Below are 25,014 nucleotides of genomic sequence, written 5' to 3'. Positions count from 1 at the left end.
CTCTGCCTGGGAGATATTGAGATAAGTTAAGGAATAACCCAATTATCTCCAGGCAGAGGGCACACTATTTTCCCCAAAATTAGAACACCCCTTTACACACAAGGTATCCCCACAAATTACATATCCCCTGATCTGGGGGACCAACATATTCAAATTTCACCCAGATCGGTTCAGGGGTTCTCAAAAAGTATGGAAGTCATAAGTTACCGACCACACACGAGGCTCCTGCCAAAAACAATTCTACGAATTCAGCGTGTGCGGTCGGTCAATTCAATAAATGGCATAAAAACGAATAAAGTCCCGAATGGATCCTCCTGGCTCATAGGAGCAATTGCTCCCCTTGTTCGTATGAACCAAACTACCGAATGGCGCTCTCCTGACTTTTCGGCAACTAAAGGAAGCATGCGTTCAGTAGTTTCAGTGGTGGTTCGGGAGGTCGAGTGTCCGATTTTAGTTCCAGACACTCGACGACCAAGTCCCGCTGCCTCCTTTCATGCAAACAAGATGGGCGCCGTTTTCTGTTCCACGTGGCATTCGGCTATGCGAACAGCGGCCGCCCAGAGATCGCTTAATAGACGGTTCTTTTGAAGTTAATGAGCCAGGAGGGTGGTCGGTGTTCGGTAGTTTTAAACTGCCGAACCAATAAATCCAAAATGAACAAAAGGGTGCCGAAAAGCACGAACACAGAAGAAAATGCCGAACTCAGTCTATTTTCTTCACAAATGGAAACACTGCAGACAGCCACTAGAAGCAGTTTTAACCCTGCAATGGAAACACAGCAGTCAGCCACTAGAAGCAATCTGAACCCTGCAATGAAAACACTGCAGGCAGTCTCTAGAAGCAGTCTGAACCCTGCAATGAAAACACCGCAGGCAGTCTCTAGAAGCAGTTTGAACCCTGCAATGGAAACACTGCAGACAGCCACTAGAAGCAGTCTGAACCCTGCAATGGAAACACCGCAGTCAGCCACTAGAAGCAGTCTGAACCCTGCAATGGAAACACCGCAGTCAGCCACTAGAAGCAGTCTGAACCCTGCAATGGAAACACCGCAGTCAGCCACTAGAAGCAGTCTGAACCCTGCAATGAAAACACTGCAGACAGCCACTAGAAGCAGTCTGAACCCTGCAATGAAAACACTGCAGGCAGTCTCTAGAAGCAGTTTGAACCCTGCAATGGAAACACTGCAGACAGCCACTAGAAGCAGTCTGAACCCTGCAATGGAAACACCGCAGACAGCCACTAGAGGCAGTCTGTACCCTCAATGGAAACACTGCAGACAGCCACTAGAAGCAGTCTGAACCCTGCAATGGAAACACCGCAGACAGCCACTAGAAGCAGTCTGAACCCTGCAATGGAAACGCCGCAGTCAGCCACTAGAAGCAGTCTGAACCCTGTGATGGAAACACCGCAGACAGCCACTAGAGGCAGTCTGTACCCTCAATGAAAACACTGCAGACAGCCACTAGAAGCAGTCTGAACCCTGCAATGGAAACGCCGCAGTCAGCCACTAGAAGCAGTCTGAACCCTGTGATGGAAACACCACAGACAGCCACTAAAGGCAGTCTGTACCCTGCAATGGAAACACCGCAGACAGCCACTAGAGGCAGTCTGTACCCTGCAATGGAAACACTGCAGTTTCTCTAAAACAGTTTTACATTACAAGGCTATGGGAGACAGGGACACCCTGCACCCAGACCACTTCATTGAGGTGAAGTGGTCTCAGTGCCTATAGTGCCCCTTTAAGGTCAAAATAGCTGTACTGGAAACATTCTTTACGTCAGAGTGCTTTTAATTTGGCAATTCTGGCCATAAAGTTGAAATTCACTTTTAATTCTCACTGTAGTGAATAGCCCTGGTTTTTTTTTATTCCCCATAGAAAGGGTAATTTACTAAAGTAAGAAATCAAAGTGAATTTTAAATTTAAGGCCAGAGTTACCAAACTGAAATCATTACTGACTTAGAATGTTGTCCGTCTTGGCTTTTTTGATTTTAAATTTGAATTCACTTGGGATTCTCACTGTCAGTGTCTTGTTTTCCACTACCCGTCCATAATCCCTGATATTCTCTGTTGTGGAAATTCAGTGATCGGTCCCTGTCGTTGTCCCCCTCGTCCCCCCCCACTCTCCGCTACCCACACGTCCTCTCTTAGTAAACTAATATATTTATATATGGGGGTCGATATTGTCTGTATTGTGACTGCATTGCATTCTCAGGGTTAATATCTGGGTGTGAATTCTAGAGAATTTAACATTTTTAATCACAATAGTCAGACTGGAAAATAATGAATAGTTTTTTTTCTGGCCTAGAATTTCAAGTTCTCAATTTACATCAATTCACACTTTAGTGAAGTAGCCTGTCTTGCCAGAATGCTTCTTATACTGTGCTAAGCGTCACCAGTGATACGAATGGCATCACTTCATGCCCCCATGCCTGTCTTGCCTCCACCTGCTCCCCCCAGTCCTGGTCTCATACTTCCAGTGCTGACAAGGTTGCCGTCATATACCTAGCTGTAATGTCCCGGGTACCGTCTTGATTAGAGACAGAAATGTTAAAGAACTTTTTAGGCTGTACCCATTCGTGTGGTATTTGTACCCACCTTGTTAGAGCACACCATGTGCACACCTGGCTAAGCAAGTCATGTGCCCTCTATAGTGTCTTACCCATGCTGTTCACATGGCACAGTCTGTGATTGGCTGGAGTGCATTCTCAGCTGACCAATGAGGAAGAGGCAGTTTCCACAGTCAGTTGGCACATAGATCCAGTATAACCAACTTATCTAGCAGGAAGGAGTTAAGATGGTAGGACGAGGTACAACAAACAGGATTCCCCTGCGCCGTTCCCGTTCCTTCCTCGCTGGCCTGTGCTTCCCAGTATCTAGGGTCCACCGGCAACTCTGCAAGTGGAGTTACTCTGACCGCGTGAATGCTCTCGCCCCAGTGTACCTGGCTGCTGTGCTGCAATATTTGTCATTGGAGATCCTGCATTTAGCTGTTCATGCTGCCAGGAACAAGACGCGCATATTCCCGCGTCACATCCTTTACGCCTTGCGCAATGACACTGACCTGGGAACTCTGACCGGTCCGGTAATCATCGCTCACAGCTTGCTGTACAAGAAGAAGCAACAGTCTGTTTATTTAAACAACAAGAGCTATCCCGTGAAGACTGCACAAAAACAGCCTTGCGGAGGGGAGATCTGTGCCATAAAACTGCACAGAATGCCACGCAATTATCTTCAGTAGACTAACCAGAGAGAGCAGGGTTTGCTCCTCTGCAGGAGATTCAACGAGAAGACTTCAGCAGACTGAAATTATCGTGCTTTATTAAAAATACAAGGCAAAAAGTAGACTGTTAAATAAACACAGTTATCATTTAAATATCACTAATTCGTTTTTTTGTTGTTATTTTGCACATAAATTAACTCTTTAACTGTTATTAATATGTTCAACTCCACCTCCACCTTGTAAACACCAGGGTATGTTTAGCTTTGCCGGTATGTTTAGCTTTGCCGGTATGTTTGAAGTAGAAGGTATGTGACTATATGAAGCCATGTTAAGCCCAGTCAATGCTTACATAATGTATTTGTTAAACTGGGTACGGCAGAATAGCTAATCAGGAAATGTATACAAAAATATCCAAACTGGTACAATTTGCGTTGGAGAATTATACCAGTTTGGATATTTTGGCATACATTTTTTTTTTTCCTGTTCTCATTAATTCCTGCTTTTAATCGTATCTGTTATTATGCCAAACATACCCCATATCTCAAAAAAGCACCAATAACTAGTGCAGTGCAGTACAAATTAAACTTTTTTTGATTTTCATTATAACAAGAGAAATGGACTAGTGAGCTGCGTGGATACAGTAAGCTATAGATTAGAACACAAATCAGCAAAATGTTAGAAAATAAATGACCAAACAGTGGGAAAAAGAAAACCGGTTGGGACACAGGGGTCGCAAGTAAAATAGGTCTGTAGATAGAAGGGGTAATCGATAAATCCCCCAGATTTCATACTGGCCCCAGCGCACCGTACGCTCGCTGCCCCTTTAATGCCTTCAGGTAAAGGATACTACTGCTGAGTAATACATCTTACTGGTTCAAATAAACACTAGTAATTTTATTTATTAACAGGGCTATTTACTAAAGTGAGAATTCAAAGTGAATTTCAAATTTAAGGCCAGAGTAGCCGAACTGAAAGCCTAGCTATCTTAGAGAAATTTTCCAGTTTGGCTGTTTTGAACTCTCACATTGGTAAATACCTTTGTAAACGTGATTGATTCAAAATGGAAACCCTGTAATATGTGAACGGTGAGGAATTCAAAGTGAATTTTACATTTTAGGACAAAATAGGAAATTGAAAAAATAGGTCCAATTTGGGTATTTTACCTAAAAATGTAACATTCACTTTGAAGCCCCAACAGTTTGCACTTTATTGAATAGCCCTGATTGTGTTTTCGCAAAGCCTGGACTTAGATGTAATCCTATGTGTCTCTAAGGTCTCGAGGAGCTTCTTGTTTCCTTAGGACGTTTTTCATTCCTACATACGGGTGGGCAGCTCGTGAAAGACGTACCTCCCAAGTGACCAACCATCGGGCATGGTTTCCTAAGAACTAGATTGGACTAGTTATCAAGGATGGCAATACATAGAATGGGCAGCTACCTTACCTGTCTACTATGGCCAGGTAGCTTGAATACAAACTTGTAGTTTTCTTATTCCTTTTATAGGTGTTGTGGCGAAACCAGCTTCGCCACTGTGAACTGGAGAGGCCTGGTTGCTAGCCTCCTGCCCTGCGACTACGGCCCCTGGACATATTGCTCTATAAAAACTATATTTGGGCATGTAATGATTTATATTGCTGCTACCGGCCCTTTAAAATCATCTATGAACAGATTGGGACTTTTGGGACTACTGTCCCTTTAAGACTGTGAAGCATATTCTAGTGCACTGCCTGTAATATTGTATATGTATTCATGTGTTAAGTTTAACCTGGGTGATATGTATGCAGCATTCATCTGATTGTTCGGTAGAATCACTCCATTCATTATATTGAGTGAAACTACCGAACAACCAGACCACCCAGGACTAAGTGTGCCTCCAATTACAGTTTGCAACAATGTTGCAAACGGGTAATTGGCAATCAGTGTAGTGTGGTCTTTGGGTGGCCGCCATTCGGGAAACAAACACGTGGCGGCGGCCATCTTAAACTACCGAACAGCGGTGTTTTGCCGTCGAGTGTCTGGAACTAAAATCGGACACTTGACTAGGCAAACACCGCTGAGACCTCCATACTTCCAGAAATTCGTATAGAAACTACCGAATGACCCGCCGTTCGGTAGAAAGAACCCCACAAACAAGGGAATTCATTCAAACCCTCTCCAGGCTCTATAACACAGGCAATTCGTCTGTTTTCATTCCCTTGTCTGTGACCGACCGCAGGGCCAAAATGCATGGAACTGTTTTCGGATACTTTACCCATGCGGTCGGTCAAATCTTTGGAACCTCATATCTCCCGAACCATTCATCCGAATGACCTGATTCTTGGATATGTTGTCCCCCTGAATAAGGGCTATCAGGGGATACCTGTTTTGGAGGTGTAGCATGTGTATTTGGGGTACATCCAGGAATTGGGGAAAAGGGTGTACGGTATAATTATGTTAAGTGCTAATCTAAGGGGAGGAAATGTGTGGGAGGTACATCCATGTGATTGGTTAAATTCATCCTCCCCCTGGGAGTGTCCTGTATGTACTTGTTTGTAATAAAAGCCAGACTGGGTGTCCCAGTCCAGAGTCTTGCTTAACCCTCAAAGCGATGTGTCGTCTCGGTCTTTGGGGGAATGGGATTGTATGCTGACTGCCAAGAGTGTAAGCCGATGTCTGCTTTTCTTGTTCAGCTGTTCCAGTGTTCGTGTGGTCCCAGTCGGGAGAATGGTGTTTGCAGTAGCTGCCTGTGCATCTGGAAAGGGGATTATCGCCTAAACTGGGTTTTATCCTCTTGTAAGTGAAACGGTCCGTTACAATTGGTGGCAAGCGGCGGGATCGTTCCTACAACCAGAGGGACAGCTACAGACAACACCATTTCTGGATTACAAATTGAGGGCAACGCTAGTATCCGTACAGCGACCCTATCTACAAAGGAAATCAGGAAAATGGAAGGAGACAGAGTCGCAGCTGCTGCAGCACCTCCGAGGGAGGAGGAGGAATCCGAGTTTGCCAGGGAATATAGGAGCAGGATGGCTCTATTCTCACCAGCCCGAGCGGAGCAGATGGCAGACCGGGTCTACAACGATGTACAGGCGTACCTCATGCTGCGAACGACGCAGAGAAACCAACAAGCTGCGGGATCGTTCCTACAGCCAGAAGGACAGCTACAGAACACCAATTCCTTGGAGTTACAAATTGAGGGCAACGTTAGCATTCGTGCAGCGCCCCTGGCAGCAGAGGTATCCAGCGACTTGGAGAAGACAAGTATGGAAGGCTCTGACGCTGAAGATGATTTTATGGCCAAGGTGAGGCAGCAAGTGGCCCAGTATGGGGGTTATATATCCATGGACACATTCCAGGGGATCTGGAACCAGGTCATGGCTGAGCAAAACTCAAAGATGGACGAAGAGTATGATGAGCAGGAAGAGTGGTACAGCAGCAGAGTAGAGGCTGCATCCGAGGAGGTTAGCCGCCCCCCCCTGAAGCGGAAGGAAGAACCCGAAGTAGGGGTCCTCATAGATTGGTCCTGTGAGGAACCACAACAGGCAGGTGGAGATGGGACCGAGTTCTCTCCACCGGGCCCAACGGGATGGTGGGCAGCAGGCCCAGATCCCCAGCAGCTTTTCTTGTTCAGCTGTTCCAGTGTTCGTGTGGTCCCAGTCGGGAGAATGGTGTTTGCAGTAGCTGCCTGTGCATCTGGAAAGGGGATTATCGCCTAAACTGGGTTTTATCCTCTTGTAAGTGAAACGGTCCGTTACAGGTGTAGATATACTTTTACATTTTGCTAATTAGAAAACATATTCAGCATGGCTGAAAGGTAGAAATTGATTCTTTTGGGCAGTGCTGTGCAGTCAGTACACAAAATCTACACGCCCAACTCCTCAATTTATGGTCCCTCTGACACCTGTAACCCAATATTGCTACAGCTTGGATTTTGGTGGAAAAACCGCACCCAATAATTATACTCCTATGGATACCCAAGTCCAGAATCTGGCAATCCCAGTGACAGTTTAGCCATTTGAGGAGGAAATCTAATCATGGGCACAGATGGTCCAGTAATATCTGAGCAACGTTGACTTTATATGGGAAAACTGGTCATTTGGTCACAGGATTACACTAATTACAATCAAATCAAGAAAATGATTTCCAACTAGCACGGCTGGGGAAGAACCCAGCGTATCATTTACATATGGGCGCACCGGGATGGGGTTAATATGGCGGAGAAATACCCTATTGTGGGGCAGGGTATAATGATATAATAATAATAATTTGTGATTTTTATAGTGCTTTTCTCCCTGTGAGACCCAAAGCAGTTTACAAGTATACAAACATAAAGACATAAAAGTTTCTGAAGGTCAGCTGAGCGGACTGAATTCCTGATGGAAGAGGTGGGTCTTTAGCTTTTTAAAACGTTTGTAAGGATGGTGCCTCTCTGATTGCCAGAAGGCAGGGGCAGCATGGCTGAATGCCCTGGAACCTGAGTCTGTCTTTATTCTTGACACCGACAGGAAGGATTCGCTGGTTGACCGAAGTGAACAGGATGGAATGTAATGTGTCAAGAGCTCTTTCAGGTACTGTGGGCCTTGATTGTTTAAGGCTTTGAAAGTTAGCAGGACAATTTTAAAATATGTTTGGGTTCACTTTAAGCCTACTAGCATTCATCCATTCTATGAGTTCTGCTAAGCATCTGTTGATGCGGCATGTTGGGTCTGTGGTATCTGGAGCAAAGGAGAAGTTGTGTCATCAGCGTACCAACGATACCTTAGGTATGATAATGTAGTTAATGGAGTTATAGTTCGTAGGTGTTTTTGGTATTTAACGTCAGCCAGCATTAACCGTAAAATGTACAAAATGTTTCTATGGTAATAAAAATTACTCGGTCCATATCTCCCCGTTCTGGTAGGTATTACATGATGATTTTGAGTGGAGGTTTGCAAGTTAAGTATTGTGCATTAGTGATGATATGGTAGAACTAGCGGCACAAGTTGTGGCAGATAAGACATGTCATCTGCTTTGCTTGTGCCATGAAACATGGACAAAGTGTAATGCTTTCTATATTCTGTGTGGCATTTGTTACTTTGCTTTCCTGTAATGTGTGAACACTGCAGCTCTCGCTGAGTACTGAACCCTGCAGCTCTCTGTATGCTGAGTACTGAACCCTGCAGCTCTCTGTATGCTGAGTACTGAACCCTGCAGCTCTCTGTATGCTGAGTACTGAACCCTGCAGCGTTCTGTATGCTGAATACTGAACCCTGCAGCTCTCTGTATGCTGAGTACTGAACCCTGCAGCTCTCTGTATGCTGAGTACTGAACCCTGCAGCTCTCTGTATGCTGAGTACTGCCCCTGCAGCTCTCTGTATGCTGAGTACTGCCCCTGCAGCTCTCTGTATGCTGAGTACTGAACCCTGCAGCTCTCTGTATGCTGAGTACTGAACCCTGCAGCTCTCTGTATGCTGAGTACTGAACCCTGCAGCTCTCTGTATGCTGAGTACTGAACCCTGCAGCTCTCTGTATGCTGAGTACTGAACCCTGCAGCTCTCTGTAAGCTGAATACTGAACCCTGCAGCGTTCTGTATGCTGAGTACTGAACCCTGCAGCTCTCTGCAAGCTGAGTACTGAACCCTGCAGCTCTCTGTATGCTGAGTACTGAACCCTGCAGCTCTCTGTATGCTGAATACTGAACCCTGCAGCTCTCTGCAAGCTGAGTACTGAACCCTGCAGCTCTCTGTATGCTGAGTACTGAACCCTGCAGCTCTCTGTATGCTGAGTACTGAACCCTGCAGCTCTCTGTATGCTGAATACTGAACCCTGCAGCTCTCTGTATGCTGAATACTGAACCCTGCAGCTCTCTGTATGCTGAATACTGAACCCTGAAGCTCTCTGTATGCTGAGTACTGAACCCTGAAGCTCTCTGTATGCTGAGTACTGAACCCTGCAGCTCTCTGTATGCTGAGTACTGAACCCTGCAGCTCTCTGTATGCTGAGTACTGAACCCTGCAGCTCTCTGTATGCTGAGTACTGAACCCTGCAGCTCTCTGTATGCTGAGTACTGAACCCTGCAGCTCTCTGTATGCTGAGTACTGAACCCTGCAGCTCTCTGTATGCTGAGTACTGAACCCTGCAGCTCTCTGTATGCTGAGTACTGAACCCTGCAGCTCTCTGTATGCTGAGTACTGAACCCTGCAGCTCTCTGTATGCTGAGTACTGAACCCTGCAGCTCTCTGTATGCTGAGTACTGAACCCTGCAGCTCTCTGTATGCTGAGTACTGAACCCTGCAGCTCTCTGTATGCTGAGTACTGAACCCTGCAGCGCTCTGTATGCTGAGTACTGAACCCTGCAGCGCTCTGTATGCTGAGTACTGAACCCTGCAGCGCTCTGTATGCTGAGTACTGAACCCTGCAGCGCTCTGTATGCTGAGTACTGAACCCTGCAGCTCTCTGTATGCTGAGTACTGAACCCTGCAGCTCTCTGTATGCTGAGTACTGAACCCTGCAGCTCTCTGTATGCTGAGTACTGAACCCTGCAGCTCTCTGTATGCTGAGTACTGAACCCTGCAGCTCTCTGTATGCTGAGTACTGAACCCTGCAGCTCTCTGTATGCTGAGTACTGAACCCTGCAGCTCTCTGTATGCTGAGTACTGAACCCTGCAGCTCTCTGTATGCTGAGTACTGAACCCTGCAGCTCTCTGTATGCTGAGTACTGAACCCTGCAGCTCTCTGTATGCTGAGTACTGAACCCTGCAGCTCTCTGCAAGCTGAGTACTGAACCCTGCAGCTCTCTGTATGCTGAGTACTGAATCCTGCAGCTCTCTGTATGCTAAATACTGAACCCTGCAGCTCTCTGTATGCTGAATACTGAACCCTGCAGCGTTCTGTATGCTGAGTACTGAACCCTGCAGCTCTCTGCAAGCTGAGTACTGAACCCTGCAGCTCTCTGCAAGCTGAGTACTGAACCCTGCAGCTCTCTGTATGCTGAGTACTGAACCCTGCAGCTCTCTGTATGCTGAGTACTGAACCCTGCAGCTCTCTGTATGCTGAGTACTGAACCCTGCAGCTCTCTGCAAGCTGAGTACTGAACCCTGCAGCTCTCTGCAAGCTGAGTACTGAACCCTGCAGCTCTCTGTATGCTGAGTACTGAATCCTGCAGCTCTCTGTATGCTGAATACTGAACCCTGAAGCTCTCTGTATGCTGAGTACTGAACCCTGCAGCTCTCTGTATGCTGAGTACTGAACCCTGCAGCTCTCTGTATGCTGAGTACTGAACCCTGCAGCTCTCTGTATGCTGAGTACTGAACCCTGCAGCTCTCTGTATGCTGAATACTGAACCATGCAGCTCTCTGTATGCTGAATACTAAACCCTAAAGCTCTCTGTAAGCTGAATACTAAACCCCGAAGCTCTCTGTATGCTGAGTACTGAATCCTGCAGTTATTCAGTTATCATGAACACTAGAGTTTTACCGTGGAAAGTTTTCAGACTTTTCATAAAGTCTAACTGCATGTTAATAACCGGAGATTGACGGTACTGTAGTCTATGCTGTGTGTATCCATTAAGTGTGGAGCTTGGTGCTGTATTGGGAGAGAGGGACAGAGCGGTACTTTACTTATTGTGAGTTCATTTTCTGTTGAAGGAGGTTACCTCATTTGTTCAGCTTCAATCAAGTTCTCAATCTCTCTGCAAATGAATCCCTACACTCTATGTGTAAATTATCCCTTATTATTAACATATTTATAACCGTTAAATTAACCTCTTCGTACAAAATCATAATCACGTTTAACCCTTTGTGTCTTTCCAGCTATCCTCCACATTTTTTTCCTTTCATCCTGAAGACGTTTTGGTGACACAGAAAACATGGAGAATGAACAGCAGACCCCTTCCACTTCCAGCAATGCTGCTACCCCTAACGGGCGTCAGTCCACCCCCTCATTACCAGTTTATAGCGGGATCCCAGACCGGCAAGCTGTGCAGGTAACACATCTATCATACCTGTTCAGCTGTCACCTTATTTGTCACTTTATCTCCCATTGTGAAATCACATAAACTCAGCAGTTCCTCTGGGTTTCTGGATGTAATTAATTAAATTATTTAGGATCAGTTTTGCCAGCATGACAATCTGTTCTTTGAGGATCTTGTTCCAAAAATGAAAAGTCCAACTGAACAAACAAAGCGGAGCCACCTATTGCTGCCAAAGATAAATCAGCAGGGCAATCGTTGTTGGCACAAGGTTTTTAAGAACAAAGCACGGTGATGACAAAGTATAAGATTTATCCGTTAAGTGGCTAATCTCCCAATGTTTCACAAAAAAATTGTGAAGTGGCAATTCAAGTATGTACCTGTGTGTATTTACCTTTCACAGTGTGTACCTTTGTGTATTTACCTTCTACAGTGTGTACCTGCGTGTATTTACCTGCCAGAGTGTGTACCTGTGTGTATTTACCTGTATGTATTTAATTAATATCCCACTATATTTGTTTTGTCATCCTACTCAATGCAGACCAGCACAGTGTGACACAACTAGCTCTCTGCCCCTAGCACAGTGTGACCCCACTATCTCTCTGCCCCTGGTACAGTGTGACATGACTAGCTCTCTGCCCCTGGCACATTGTGGCACTAGCTCTCTGGCGCTGTGTGACACGACTAGCTCTCTGCCCCTGGCACATTGTGGCACTAGCTCTCTGCCCCTGGCACTGTGTGACCCCTGATAGCTCTCTGCCCCTGGTACTGTGTGGCATTAGCTCTCTGCCCCTGGCACTGTTTGACCCTTGTTAGCTCTCCATTCCTGACATAATGGATTACTTGAGTTCACAAGAAGGGAGAGGGGAGGAAGGAGGTGGCAGTGATTGATGAGACTGGCTCAGCCAGGCCCGGAAGCTGCACTTTGTAATGCTCCTTATTCCAGCTAGCATTCACTTTTATATTCTAGCAGCCTTTGTGGATGGAAAACACAATAACCTCTTCCACCTTTTTAACCTCTGACCCCATCCCCCTCTCAAAGTGTGTGTTAAAGTGATTGACCCAGTTAGGACACAGCACTTTGACTCTGCCGCAGGTAGGAAACAAGGTGACAGAAGAGATTCTGGCAATTTAAAAATGTTCAGAGCTATAAAAAAAAAAAACTTTTTCTGGAAGCTTAGGCAAGTCCTACACCTTCCTTAGAAAGGCCAACACTGCTGATTAATGTCTTGGATTACACTGGGACATATGAAAGTCGGACCAAGGGGGAATCCATACAAGTGGCAGGAGGGTGGCGATGTGGCCAAAATATAAAGGGGGTGATTAGAGGGCTGCATGAGCTTTTTTTTATAGCAAGACATTTTTTACCAATTGAAAATTGCTGTATATCCGTGATTGGGGCTCTTGCTGAACTGGTCCTCTCTGGAAATATAAAAATACATTACCACTTAGCCATTAAAAGAAACCCCTATTCATAGTATATATTGCCCAGGAAAAAAATCTGAGTAAATACATGACCCAGGAATGAATTCAGAGTATATACATGGTCCAGGACAGAATTCAGAGAATATACATGGCCCGGGACAGAATTCAGAGTATATACATGGTCCAGGACAGAATTCAGAGAATATACATGGTCCAGGACAGAATTCAGAGAATATACATGGTCCAGGACAGAATTCAGAGAATATACATGGCCCGGGACAGAATTCAGAGTATATACATGGTCCAGGACAGAATTCAGAGAATATACATGGCCCGGGACAGAATTCAGAGTATATACATGGTCCAGGACAGAATTCAGAGAATATACATGGTCCAGGACAGAATTCAGAGAATATACATGACCCGGGACATAATTCAGAGTATATACATGGGCCGGGACATAATTCAGAGTATATACATGGTCCGGGACAGAATTAAGAGTATTTACATGGTCCGGGACAGAATTCAGAGTATATACGTGGCCCAGGACAGAAGTCAGAGTATATACATGGTTCAGGACAGAATTCAGAATATATACATGGTCCGGGACAGAATTCAGAGTATATACGTGGCCTGGGACAGAATTCAGAGTATTTACATGGCCCGGGACATAATTCAGAGTATATACGTGATCCGGGACAGAATTCAGAGTATATACATGGTCCGGAACAGAATTCAGAGTATTTACATGGGCCGGGACAGAATTCAGAGTATTTACATGGGCCGGGACAGAATTCAGAGTATTTACATGGGCCGGGACAGAATTCAGAGTATTTACATGGGCCGGGACAGAATTCAGAGTATTTACATGGCCCGGGACATAATTCAGAGTATATACATGGGCCGGGGCAGAATTCAGAGTATATACATGGTCCGGAACAGAATTCAGAGTATTTACATGGCCCGGGACACAATTCAGAGTATATACGTGATCCGGGACAGAATTCAGAGTATATACATGGTCCGGAACAGAATTCAGAGTATTTACATGGTCCGGGACAGAATTCAGAGTATTTACATGGTCCGGGACAGAATTCAGAGTATTTACATGGCCCGGGACAGAATTCAGAGTATATACACGGCCCGGGACAGAATTCAGAGTATGTATGTATATATATATCTATATATACACATATAGCTCAGGGGGGAATTCAGAGTATATACAAGAATCAGGACAGAACGGAGATGAATATGTACTACTTAGATTGATGTAGATTTTAGAGTTATCTGCAATCTTTTCTTCTACAATGCTACACAATGCCAAGCTGTATCCAGAATTAGATCTCCTGGATTTCCCATCAATTAATATGATTTAATCTTTTATCCTGAGGCTCGGTAACACACAGTGCTAAATTCTTTGTATATGTATAATATACAGCCTTTCTGATTTTCTGTTCAGTTCTTTGAATTAGTTGGGGAATTGGGAGGATGAATGACTGACTATAACTGGTTAACAGGTTATCCAGCAAGCCCTGCATCGTCAGCCCAGCACAGCTGCGCAGTACTTACAGCAGATGTATGCCGCGCAGCAACAGCATCTAATGCTGCAGACAGCAGCACTACAACAACAGCAGCACCTCAGCAGTGCTCAGCTACAAAGCCTAGCAGCCGTGCAGCAGGTAAGTAGGAATCTGGGAGAAAAATAAATCCTAACTCTAATGTATAAAGCACCCCTAAAGCAGGGTGGGCTAAGGGCTACTAAAGCACCATGAAGGCTTCTTAGATACGGCAAATTCAGTAATAAGGTCTGTAGTTCTATGGAACTGTCTAATAGTATAATATCAGCAATACGGTTTAGGGCTCTAATAGTACAATATCAGCAATACGGTGTAGAGCTCTAATAGTACAATATCAGTAATAAGGTTTATAGATTTATATAACGGTATAGTGCCAGCAATAATGTTTGGAGTGCTGTGTAACTAATTTTCTAATGATGTGAGTTCATTAAAATGGTCATGGGTTCTTTAAAACTCTCTAATTGTATAATATGGGTCAGAAAGTTTAGGTCTCTGTGCGACTCAAATGTTGTTAATTCATTGGTAAGGTTTAAGGCCCTATGTAATAATGTTATCAATTCACTAAAATGCTATTTAAAGGTAACCTAAAGTACCCCAAATAACAATCATTAAATCGGGACTATAGGTTCCTTTGTAGCGAAGTGATCACTGTCCACCCCTCTTTCCTCAGTAACATTTAAATGAAATAAAGACTACTTACCTTGTTTCCAGCACCAATGCTCTCCGACTGCAGCCTCCAGCTATTCCTTTGTTGATGTCTAAGCTGACATAACTCACGATCCCCTTCAATCTATTGCTTCTCATTGAGAAACACAGGATTGAAACTAGGCGTGCGCGGCCAAATGAAATACACCTCCAATCAAATGATTAAATTCCAGGACCAAGTTTCACTCGTTCTGGGGGGAAGCGACTCTCGTGGCTGTCAGGAAGGGAGCCATTGGAGGTGTACACATTGCTGTTTCTACAAAACATTGCAAGGTTAAAAAAAACAGAACCACTGCACCCAGATCTCCGCATTGAGATGAAGTTGTCTGGGTGATGTTAGTGGTCCTTTAAAACTGTCTAATGATAATGTGTGTTTGTCCGCAGTATATCTATCTATGCCAGTTTGTCTATACTGTTTTAATTTGAGAACTACAATTACATTTATAGTTTAAACCGTGTGTATGTGCATGTGATTTTATTTTAGGCCGGTTTAGCTGCCAGCAGACAAGGAACCCCACCTGTGACCAACGTCTGTCAGCAGAATCTGTCTCAACCACAAACGGTAAGTGTCTAAGTCCCTTACTCACTTACAAACATAAAATAAGCAAACACTGTGACTGTAATCCTCTGTAACATGTTCTAGTACAGAATAAGAGACTGGGATCCTCTGTGACACATTCAATTATGGACAAAGAGACTGGCATCCTCTGTGACACGTTCTATTATGGAATAAGAGACTGGGATCCTCTGTGACACGTTCTATTATGGAATAAGAGACTGGGATCCTCTGTAGGAGCAATTTCTTTTTTTTTATATTGTAGCGGAATGGACATTTGCAAGCTACTTTTTATTCCCTATATTGGCTGTCCGTATCTCCCCCCCCTGTTATTTTGTGTGTTTTGCCGGTTATTTCGTGTGGTTCTTCTTTGGACGTTCGGGAGACTTCATACGGAAATAATTCATTTGTCTCCCGAACAATGTACCCAATTAGAATGTTAACACCAACCACTTAAGTGCGAAACCGCAAGGGAAACAATTAATAGATGATCTTCTGGGTGGCCGACATTTTGTATAACCGAACACGTTGTCTCCCGAGCGAGGGCATCGGTACTTGATCTTCGAGGGCCTGGAACTATTTCCGGCTTGGCCCTCGCGCAAACACCAGTAAACTGTCGATCGCTGCCCATTCCTGTTCCCGACCACGTACACGAACGGTGCTCGACAGATATAAAGTACCGAACAGGGGGAGCATTCGTATAGTGGAAGCAAGAGATTCCATTGTATGGTTTTCGCACAGGAACCTCAAGAATTGTCAGGATTATATTGATCCAGCACGCCTAGAACTAAGGGTAACGTCTTACTGGGCCTTAGAATGGCCGGACGCAACGTACCCGAGAATATTCAGAAAACTAGCCAAGATCAGGGACACAGAACCTTATTTATACGGACAGCCCTTTGCCTAAGGATCACAACCCGTTGGTCTGGTTAAACTGGGTGGTGGGAGACAATGCCAGGCTGCTGCGCTGGAGTTTGGAGCTGCAGCCCTTTGACTTCACTATACATTATCGGCCCTGGAAACAAAACGGATTTGCTGACTGGATGTCGAGATAGACAGAATTGGAAAAAGGATCCGTGAGCACCCCCAGACATCCCCAAACCGATCCGTGGAGGATCAGACTGTGATTACGGAGGAGCACTGTAGCAGAATGGACATTTGCAAGCTACTTTTTATTCCCTATATTGGGTGTCTTTATCTTCCCCCCTGTTATTTTGTGTGTTTTGCTGGTTATTTTGTGTGCTTCTTCTTTGGCCATTCGGGAGACTTCATATGCACAGAATCCATTCGTCTCCCGAGCAAGGACCACCCCTGTACCCTATTAGAACGTTAACACCAACCACCGCAAGGGAAAAAATGAATGAATGCTCTCCTGGGTGGCCGCTATTTCGTAATACTAAACACGTGGCTGGGAGAATGGCAGCCACCTTGTCTCCCGAACTAGGGCAGTGGTACTTGGTCGTTGAGTGCCTGGAACTATTTTCTGCGTGGCACTCGCGCGAACACCGGTAAACTGTCGACCGCTGCCCGTTCCTGTTCACGACGACCTACACCTACAGAAATATAAAGTACCGAACAGGGGGAGCATTCGTATTGTGAAAGCAAGAGATTCCCTTGTATGGTTTTTGCACAGGAACCTCACGAACAGAGACCAGCCAGGGCACCTATTCTCCTGGAACTATTTTCAGCTACCACCTCATGTCTGGCCGGTCAAAAGTTCCACGCGAACTGATCTGAGTGATTCTTGGATATGTTGGTCACTCAGATTGGGGCTATCAGGAAGTGTACTTTTTATGGGGTCCTATGTATGTTTGGGGGAAGTTTCGGGTACACGATATTTTGGGGATTTTTTTTTGTGCTGAGAGATAATTAAATTGAAGAAGTTTACTCTGGCAATTATCACTCAGGCAATTATCTCTCAGGCACAAGGGATGCTGGGATTGAAACCCTTGCATTTTCTGTATGTGAAATGGCATAAAAGCCATGTATGTGTGAATAAAAATCAGTTATACCCCCAGAGCTGAGTGTCGTCCAGTGGCTGGGGATGAGGTGGGAGATTCCTGGATTATTTTACTGTGTCTGGCTGTTCCATTGGAGTGTTTTACGTGTTCCTGAGTATATCTTTGAGTACCCAGGGGAGGAGAGTCCCTGCTAGAACTAGGGCTCTGCTACAAATATTATATTCTTACAAAACCACATTGTATCTCAAATAGTGGTGCAATTTCACCAAAAGCCACAAGGTGTCACTGTAACTCCACAATTGACTTAAAAATCTAGGAAAAGTCTATTGTATATATCAAAACATGAACAATGAGTCTGTTTACAGATCTCTAACTGGCTGCACTTGCTACCCATCTACTGGACCTATTCAGTAACTGGCAAAATCAGCGCCAAGGTGCCTGGTTAGTTACTGGCCAAAGCATATCACAGGACATCTACTGCCCCTATTTAGTAACAAGCTGTGTATGCTCATTGGTCAGTAACTGACAGCTATCCTGTGTTTTCATTGGCCGAGCCTCGTTGGTAACTGGCCGTCCCTGCGCATAATAAAGGGACACTGCAGGCACTGTAACTGCTTCATCAACTGAAGTGCTTATGGTTTTCAGAATCCCATGGCACTGTCATTTGGTTTTTATTGTTTTAATGCTAAACGAGAGTTCCCAGCAGCCGACTCCCCCTTCTGTGAAGGGCTGCTAGTAAGGAAGTATTAGCCTGAGCAGCCGTGGGTTGCCGTGATTGGCTGAGATTATCATCTGACTGTTTCCAGCCTATCACAGCACCCATTGCTGGATCAGTGGAGCTGGAAGGAAGTGCATAATCTCTCCCTTAGCAACATCTAACAGTGGGGGCCAGAGACCTACCCCCCCCCCCCCCCCCATTCAGTTTTAAACTACTCAGAAATGGTTTGGACAGTGCCAGGGGTCCTAAGGCACTATAATGGATTCAGTAAGATTAAATGGTTATAGTACCTACACTGTCCCTTTAACTGGATGCCATTGCTCAGTGTGCAACCACTGGACCTCATTAGTAAATGGCTGACTCAGTTCTTTGGTCATTGTATCACTGCTCTCCTGGATTCATTTCATGTGTTGATATGATTCTCGTTACTTTGTATCATCCAGCAGATAAACCTGACAACCTCTCCTCAAATCATCAGTCGAACGCAGTCTGTCAGCTCCACGCCAGCTTCAGCCTCCGGTGTAACTCAACAGGCTGTGCTTGTCGGAAACGCCACATCACCCGCGCTGTCCGCTAGCCAGGCCCAGATGTATCTACGCGCGCAGATGGTAAACTCCAGAAGTGATGGAAAGCCATGATATCAGATCATGAGGACATTGAGAATACTCGGATCCTATTCGTGTTTCCGTCTCCATTTTGAATTAATCACATTCACATTATTTGCTGAAGTGAGAAATTCAAAGTGAATTCAAGGTCAATTTAAAGTCAAAATAGATGAACTGGAAAAATTCTGCAATTCGCAATACTTACAGTTTGGCTACTCTGGCCTTAAATTTGAAATGACTCTTTAAATTCTCACATTAGTAAATAACAAGTATAATGTAGGGAGGGAATGATGCAAGTATAATGTAGGGAGGGAGGGAATGATGCAAGTATAATGTAGGGAGGGAGGGAATGATGCAAGTATAATGTAGGGAGGGAGGGAATGATGCAAGTATAATGTAGGGAGGGAGGGAATGATGCAAGTATAATATAGGGAGGGGGGAATGATACAAGTATAATGTAGGTAGGGAGGGAATGATGCAAGTATAATGTAGGGAGGGAGGGAATGATGCAAGTATAATGTAGGGAGGGAGGGAATGATGCAAGTATAATGAAGGGAGGGAGGGAATGATGCAAGTATAATGTAGGGAGGGAGGGAATGTTGCAAGTGTAATGTAGGGAGGGAGGGAATGATGCAAGTATAATGTAGGTAGGGAGGGAATGATGCAAGTATAATGGAGGGAGGGAATGATGCAAGTATAATGTAGGGAGGGAGGGAATAATGCAAGTATAATGTAGGGAGGGAGGGAATGATGCAAGTATAATGTAGGGAGGGAGGGAATGATGCAAGTATAATGTAGGGAGGGAGGGAATAAAGCAAGTATAATGTAGGGAGGGAGGGAATGATGCAAGTATAATGTAGGGAGGGAGGGAATGATGCAAGTATAATGTAGGGAGGGAGGGAATGATGCAAGTATAATGTAGGGAGGGAGGGAATGATGCAAGTATAATGTAGGTAGGGAGGGAATGATGCAAGTATAATGTAGGGAGGGAGGGAATGATGCAAGTATAATGTAGGGAGGGAGGGAATGATGCAAGTATAATGTAGGGAGGGAGGGAATGATGCAAGTATAATGTAGGGAGGGAGGGAATGATGCAAGTATAATATAGGGAGGGGGGAATGATACAAGTATAATGTAGGTAGGGAGGGAAAAATGCAAGTATAATGTAGGGAGGGAGGGAATGATGCAAGTATAATGTAGGGAGGGAATGATGCAAGTATAATGTAGGTAGGGAGGGAATAATGCAAGTATAATGTAGGGAGGGAGGGAATGATACAAGTATAATGTAGGGAGGGAATGATGCAAGTATAATGTAGGTAGGGAGGGAAAAATGCAAGTATAATGTAGGGAGGGAGGGAATAATGCAAGTATAATGTAGGGAGGGAGGGAATGATGCAAGTATAATGTAGGGAGGGAATAATGCAAGTATAATGTAGGGAGGGAGGGAATAATGCAAGTATAATGTAGGGAGGGAGGGGAATGATGCAAGTATAATGTAGGGAGGGAATGATGCAAGTATAATGTAGGGAGGGAGGGAAAAATGCAAGTATAATGTAGGGAGGGAGGGAATTATGCAAGTATAATGTAGGGAGGGAGGGAATGAAGTTGTTACTTGATGGGAATGTGGAGACTTTCAGTGCTTGTGTGTGAAGACTAATACAGCTATTTACTGAAGTGTGGATTGCTGGGAATTCAAAGACCAAAATAGCCAAACTGAACCCTGAATTTACTTAGATGAATTTGTTTTTTCTAAAATTGACAAGTTTAGCCTAAAGTTTGACATTCACTTGGTATTCCCTGCAGTTCTTACCTTAGTGAATAACCTTGTCAGTGTATCAATAATCACCTCCTGCACCTACATTTAATCTCTTCTGCCCCCTAGTGGGTAGGTTAGACAATGTTGGGGAAATTATGTTGTTTTTATTAGTTCACTGGCCCAGGGTTCCCTCTGTCTCCCATTATCTGCCCAGTTAATGAACTAGCTGTTCAACTGACCCATTCCCTGCCCTGTAACGGAACTAGCGGTTCGACAGTGCGACTGATCCATTCACTGCCCAGTTATTAAACTAGCCGTGTGACTAATCCATTCTTTGCCCAGTTAATGAACTAGCCTTTCGACTGACCCATTCTCTACACTTAATGAACTAGCCATGTAACTGACCCATTCTCTACACCCAGTTAATGAACTAGCCATGCAGCTAACCCATTCTCTGCGCAGTTAATGAACTAGCCATGCAGCTAACTCATTTTCTGCCCAGTTAATGAACTAGCTGTGCGACTCACCCATTCTCTGCCCAGTTAATAAAGTGGCCATGCAACTAACCCATTCTCTGCCCAGTTAATGAACTAGCCGTGCGACTAACCCATTCTCTGCCCAGTTAATGAACTAGCCGTGCGACTGATCCATTCTCTACACCCAGTTAATGAACTAGCCGTGTGACTGACCCATTCTCTGCCCAGTTAATGAACAAGCCGTGCGACTAACCCATTCTCTACACCCAGTTAATGAACTAGCCGTGCGATTGATCAATTCTCTACACCCAGTTAATGAACTAGCCGTGCAACTGACCCATTCTCTGCCCAGTTAATGAACTAGCCATACGACTGACCAATTCCCTGCCCAGTTAATGAAGTAGCCGTGTAACTGACCCATTCTCTGCCCAGTTAATGAACAAGCCGTGCGACTAACCCATTCTCTACACCCAGTTAATGAACTAGCCGTGCGATTGATCCATTCACTACACCCAGTTAATGAACTAGCTGTGCGACTGATCCATTCTCTACACCCAGTTAATGAACTAGCCATGCAACTCACCCATTCTCTGCCCAGTTAATGAAGTGGCCATGCGACTAACCCATTCTCTACACCCAGTTAATGAACTAGCCATGCAACTAACCCATTCTCTACAACCAGTTAATGAACTAGCCGTGTGACTTTCCCATTCTCTACACCCAGATAATGAACTTGCCATGCAACTAACCCATTCTCTGCACCCAGTTAATGAACTAGCCGTGCGACTCACCTATTCTCTGCCCAGTTAATGAGCTAGCTGTTCAACTGACCCATTCCCTGCCCTGTAACGGAACTAGCAGTGCGACTGATCCATTCTTTGCCCAGTTATTAAACTAGCCATGTGACTGACCCATTCTCTACACCCAGTTAATGAACTAGCCATGCGACTGACCCATTCCCTGCCCAGTTAATGAAGTAGCCGTGTAACTGACCCATTCTCTGCCCAGTTAATGAACTAGCCATGCGACTGACCCATTCCCTGCCCAGTTAATGAAGTAGCCGTGTAACTGACCCATTCTCTGCCCAGTTAATGAACTAGCCGTGCGACTGACCCATTCCATGCCCTGTAACTGAACTAGCACTGCGACTGATCTATTCTCTGCCCAGTTATTAAACTAGCCGTGTGGCTGACCTATTCTCTGCCCAGTTAATGAACTAGCCTTGCGACTGACCCATTCCCTGCCCTGTAACGGAACTAGCAGTGCAACTGATCTATTCTCTGCCCTGTAACGGAACTAGCAGTGCGACTGATCTATTCTCTGCCCAGTTATTAAACTAGCCATGTGGCTGACCTATTCTCTGCCCTGTAACGGAACGAGCAGTGCGACTGGTCTATTCTCTGCCCAGTTATTAAACTAGCCGTGCGACTGTCCTATTCTCTGCCCAGTTAATGGATTAATCATGCGACTGAACCATTCTCTTCCCAGTTACCAAACTAACAATAACGAACAAGCCGTGTAACTGACCCAATTCTCTACACCCAGTTAATGAACTAGCCATGCAACTAACCCATTCTCTGCCCAGTTAATGAACTAGCCATGCAACTAACCCATTCTCTGCCAAGTTAATGAACTAGCCATGCGACTGACCCATTCGCTGCCCTGTAACGGAACTAGCAGTGCGACTGGTCTATTCTCTGCCCTGTTATTAAACTAGCCGTGCGACTGACCCATTCTCTACACCCAGTTAATGAACTAGCCATGCAACTGACCCATTCTCTACACCCAGTTAATGAACTAGCCGTGCGACTGACCCATTCTCTGCCCAGTTTATGAATTAGGCGTGCGACTGACCCATTCTCTACACCCAGTTAATGAACTAGCCATGCAACTAACCCATTCTCTGCCAAGTTAATGAATTAGGCGTGCGACTGACACATTCTCTACACCCAGTTAATGAACTAGCCGTGCGACTGACCCATTCTCTGCCCAGTTTATGAACTAGCCGTGCGACTGACCCATTCTCTACACCCAGTTTATGAACTAGCCATGCAACTAACCCATTCTCTGCCAAGTTAATGAACTAGCCGTGCGACTGACCCATTCTCTACACCCAGTTAATGAACTAGCCGTGCAACTCACCCATTCTCTGCCCAGTTAATGAATTAGGCATGCGACTGACCCATTCTCTACACCCAGTTAATGAACTAGCCGTGCGACTGACCCATTCTCTACACCCAGTTAATGAACTAGTCGTGCGACTGACCCATTCTCTGCCCAGTTAATGAATTAGGCGTGCGACTGACCCATTCTCTACACCCAGTTAATGAACTAGCCGTGCGACTGACCCATTCTCTGCCCAGTTTATGAACTAGCCGTGCGACTGACCCATTCTCTGCCCAGTTGATGAACTAGCCGTGCGACTGACCCATTCTCTGCCCAGTTTATGAATTAGGCGTGCGACTGACCCATTCTCTACACCCAGTTAATGAACTAGCCATGCAACTAACCCATTCTCTGCCAAGTTAATGAACTAGCCGTGCGACTGATCCATTCTCTACACCCAGTTTATGAACTAGCCGTGCGACTGACCCATTCTCTACACCCAGTTTATGAACTAGCCGTGCGACTGACCCATTCTCTACACCCAGTTTATGAACTAGCCGTGCGACTGACCCATTCTCTGCCCAGTTAATGATTAGCCGTGCGACTGACCCATTCTCTACACCCAGTTTATGAACTAGCCGTGCGACTGACCCATTCTCTGCCCAGTTAATGAATTAGCCGTGCGACTGACCCATTCTCTACACCCAGTTAATGAACTAGCCGTGTGACTGACCCATTCTCTGCCCAGTTAATGAACTAGCCGTGCAACTCACCCATTCTCTGCCCAGTTAATGAATTAGGCATGCGACTGACCCATTCTCTACACCCAGTTAATGAACTAGCCGTGCGACTGACCCATTCTCTACACCCAGTTTATGAACTAGCCGTGCGACTGACCCATTCTCTGCCCAGTTAATGAATTAGGCGTGCGACTGACCCATTCTCTACACCCAGTTAATGAACTAGCCGTGCGACTGACCCATTCTCTGCCCAGTTTATGAACTAGCCGTGCGACTGACCCATTCTCTGCCCAGTTAATGAATTAGGCGTGCGACTGACCCATTCTCTACACCCAGTTAATGAACTAGCCGTGCGACTGACCCATTCTCTGCCCAGTTTATGAACTAGCCGTGCGACTGACCCATTCTCTGCCCAGTTAATGAACTAGCCGTGCGACTGACCCATTCTCTGCCCAGTTTATGAATTAGGCGTGCGACTGACCCATTCTCTACACCCAGTTAATGAACTAGCCATGCAACTAACCCATTCTCTGCCAAGTTAATGAACTAGCCGTGCGACTGATCCATTCTCTACACCCAGTTTATGAACTAGCCGTGCGACTGACCCATTCTCTACACCCAGTTTATGAACTAGCCGTGCGACTGACCCATTCTCTACACCCAGTTTATGAACTAGCCGTGCGACTGACCCATTCTCTGCCCAGTTAATGATTAGCCGTGCGACTGACCCATTCTCTACACCCAGTTTATGAACTAGCCGTGCGACTGACCCATTCTCTGCCCAGTTAATGAATTAGCCGTGCGACTGACCCATTCTCTACACCCAGTTAATGAACTAGCCGTGTGACTGACCCATTCTCTGCCCAGTTAATGAACTAGCCGTGCGACTGACCCATTCTCTGCCCAGTTAATGGACTAGGCGTGCGACTGACCCATTCTCTGCCCAGTTAATGAACTAGCCGTGCGACTGACCCATTCTCTGCCCAGTTAATGATTAGCCGTGCGATTGACCCATTCTCTTCCCAGTTAATGATAAGCCTTGTGGCTGACCCATTCTCTGCCCAGTTAATGATAAGCCTTGTGGCTGACCCATTCTCTGCCTAGTTTATTAATTAGCCGTGCGACTGACCCATTCTGTGCAGTAGCTGTTTGGGAATTTATACATTGATGTAACTTCAGGGATCAGCTGTAACCTTTTGCAGTTTGCTAATATCCTAGGACATTCTGTTCTTTTATCCC

The 25,014-nt window shown here is 45.3% G+C and overlaps 2 protein-coding genes across 5 annotated transcripts in view; both read left to right on the top strand.

The window, feature by feature from the left end:
* The window catches only part of PHC2 (polyhomeotic homolog 2), a 200,343-nt gene that overhangs the window by 155,566 nt on the left and 19,763 nt on the right, over positions 1 to 25,014 (top strand). For 3 of the 4 annotated variants that reach the window (XM_063436118.1, XM_063436120.1, XM_063436117.1), the window contains 4 exons: positions 10,993 to 11,165; positions 14,093 to 14,254; positions 15,342 to 15,419; positions 18,536 to 18,700. In XM_063436118.1, the coding sequence (XP_063292188.1) occupies positions 11,049 to 11,165; positions 14,093 to 14,254; positions 15,342 to 15,419; positions 18,536 to 18,700 (522 nt within the window). In that variant the 5' untranslated portion in view covers positions 10,993 to 11,048. The remainder of the gene's footprint in view (positions 1 to 10,992; positions 11,166 to 14,092; positions 14,255 to 15,341; positions 15,420 to 18,535; positions 18,701 to 25,014) is intronic. The other variant, XM_063436119.1, reaches the window with a different exon arrangement.
* Positions 2,796 to 3,239, top strand: LOC134576727 (histone H2A-beta, sperm-like). The gene has a single exon (XM_063435443.1). The coding sequence runs from the start codon at positions 2,796 to 2,798 to the stop codon at positions 3,237 to 3,239; it is 444 nt and encodes a 147-aa protein (XP_063291513.1).

Source organism: Pelobates fuscus, chromosome 11 (assembly GCF_036172605.1).
Source record: "Pelobates fuscus isolate aPelFus1 chromosome 11, aPelFus1.pri, whole genome shotgun sequence".
NCBI classification, from domain to species: domain Eukaryota; kingdom Metazoa; phylum Chordata; class Amphibia; order Anura; family Pelobatidae; genus Pelobates; species Pelobates fuscus.
The sequence above is the reverse complement of the archived record's forward strand: the minus strand, read 5'-3'. Positions and strand labels throughout refer to the sequence as shown.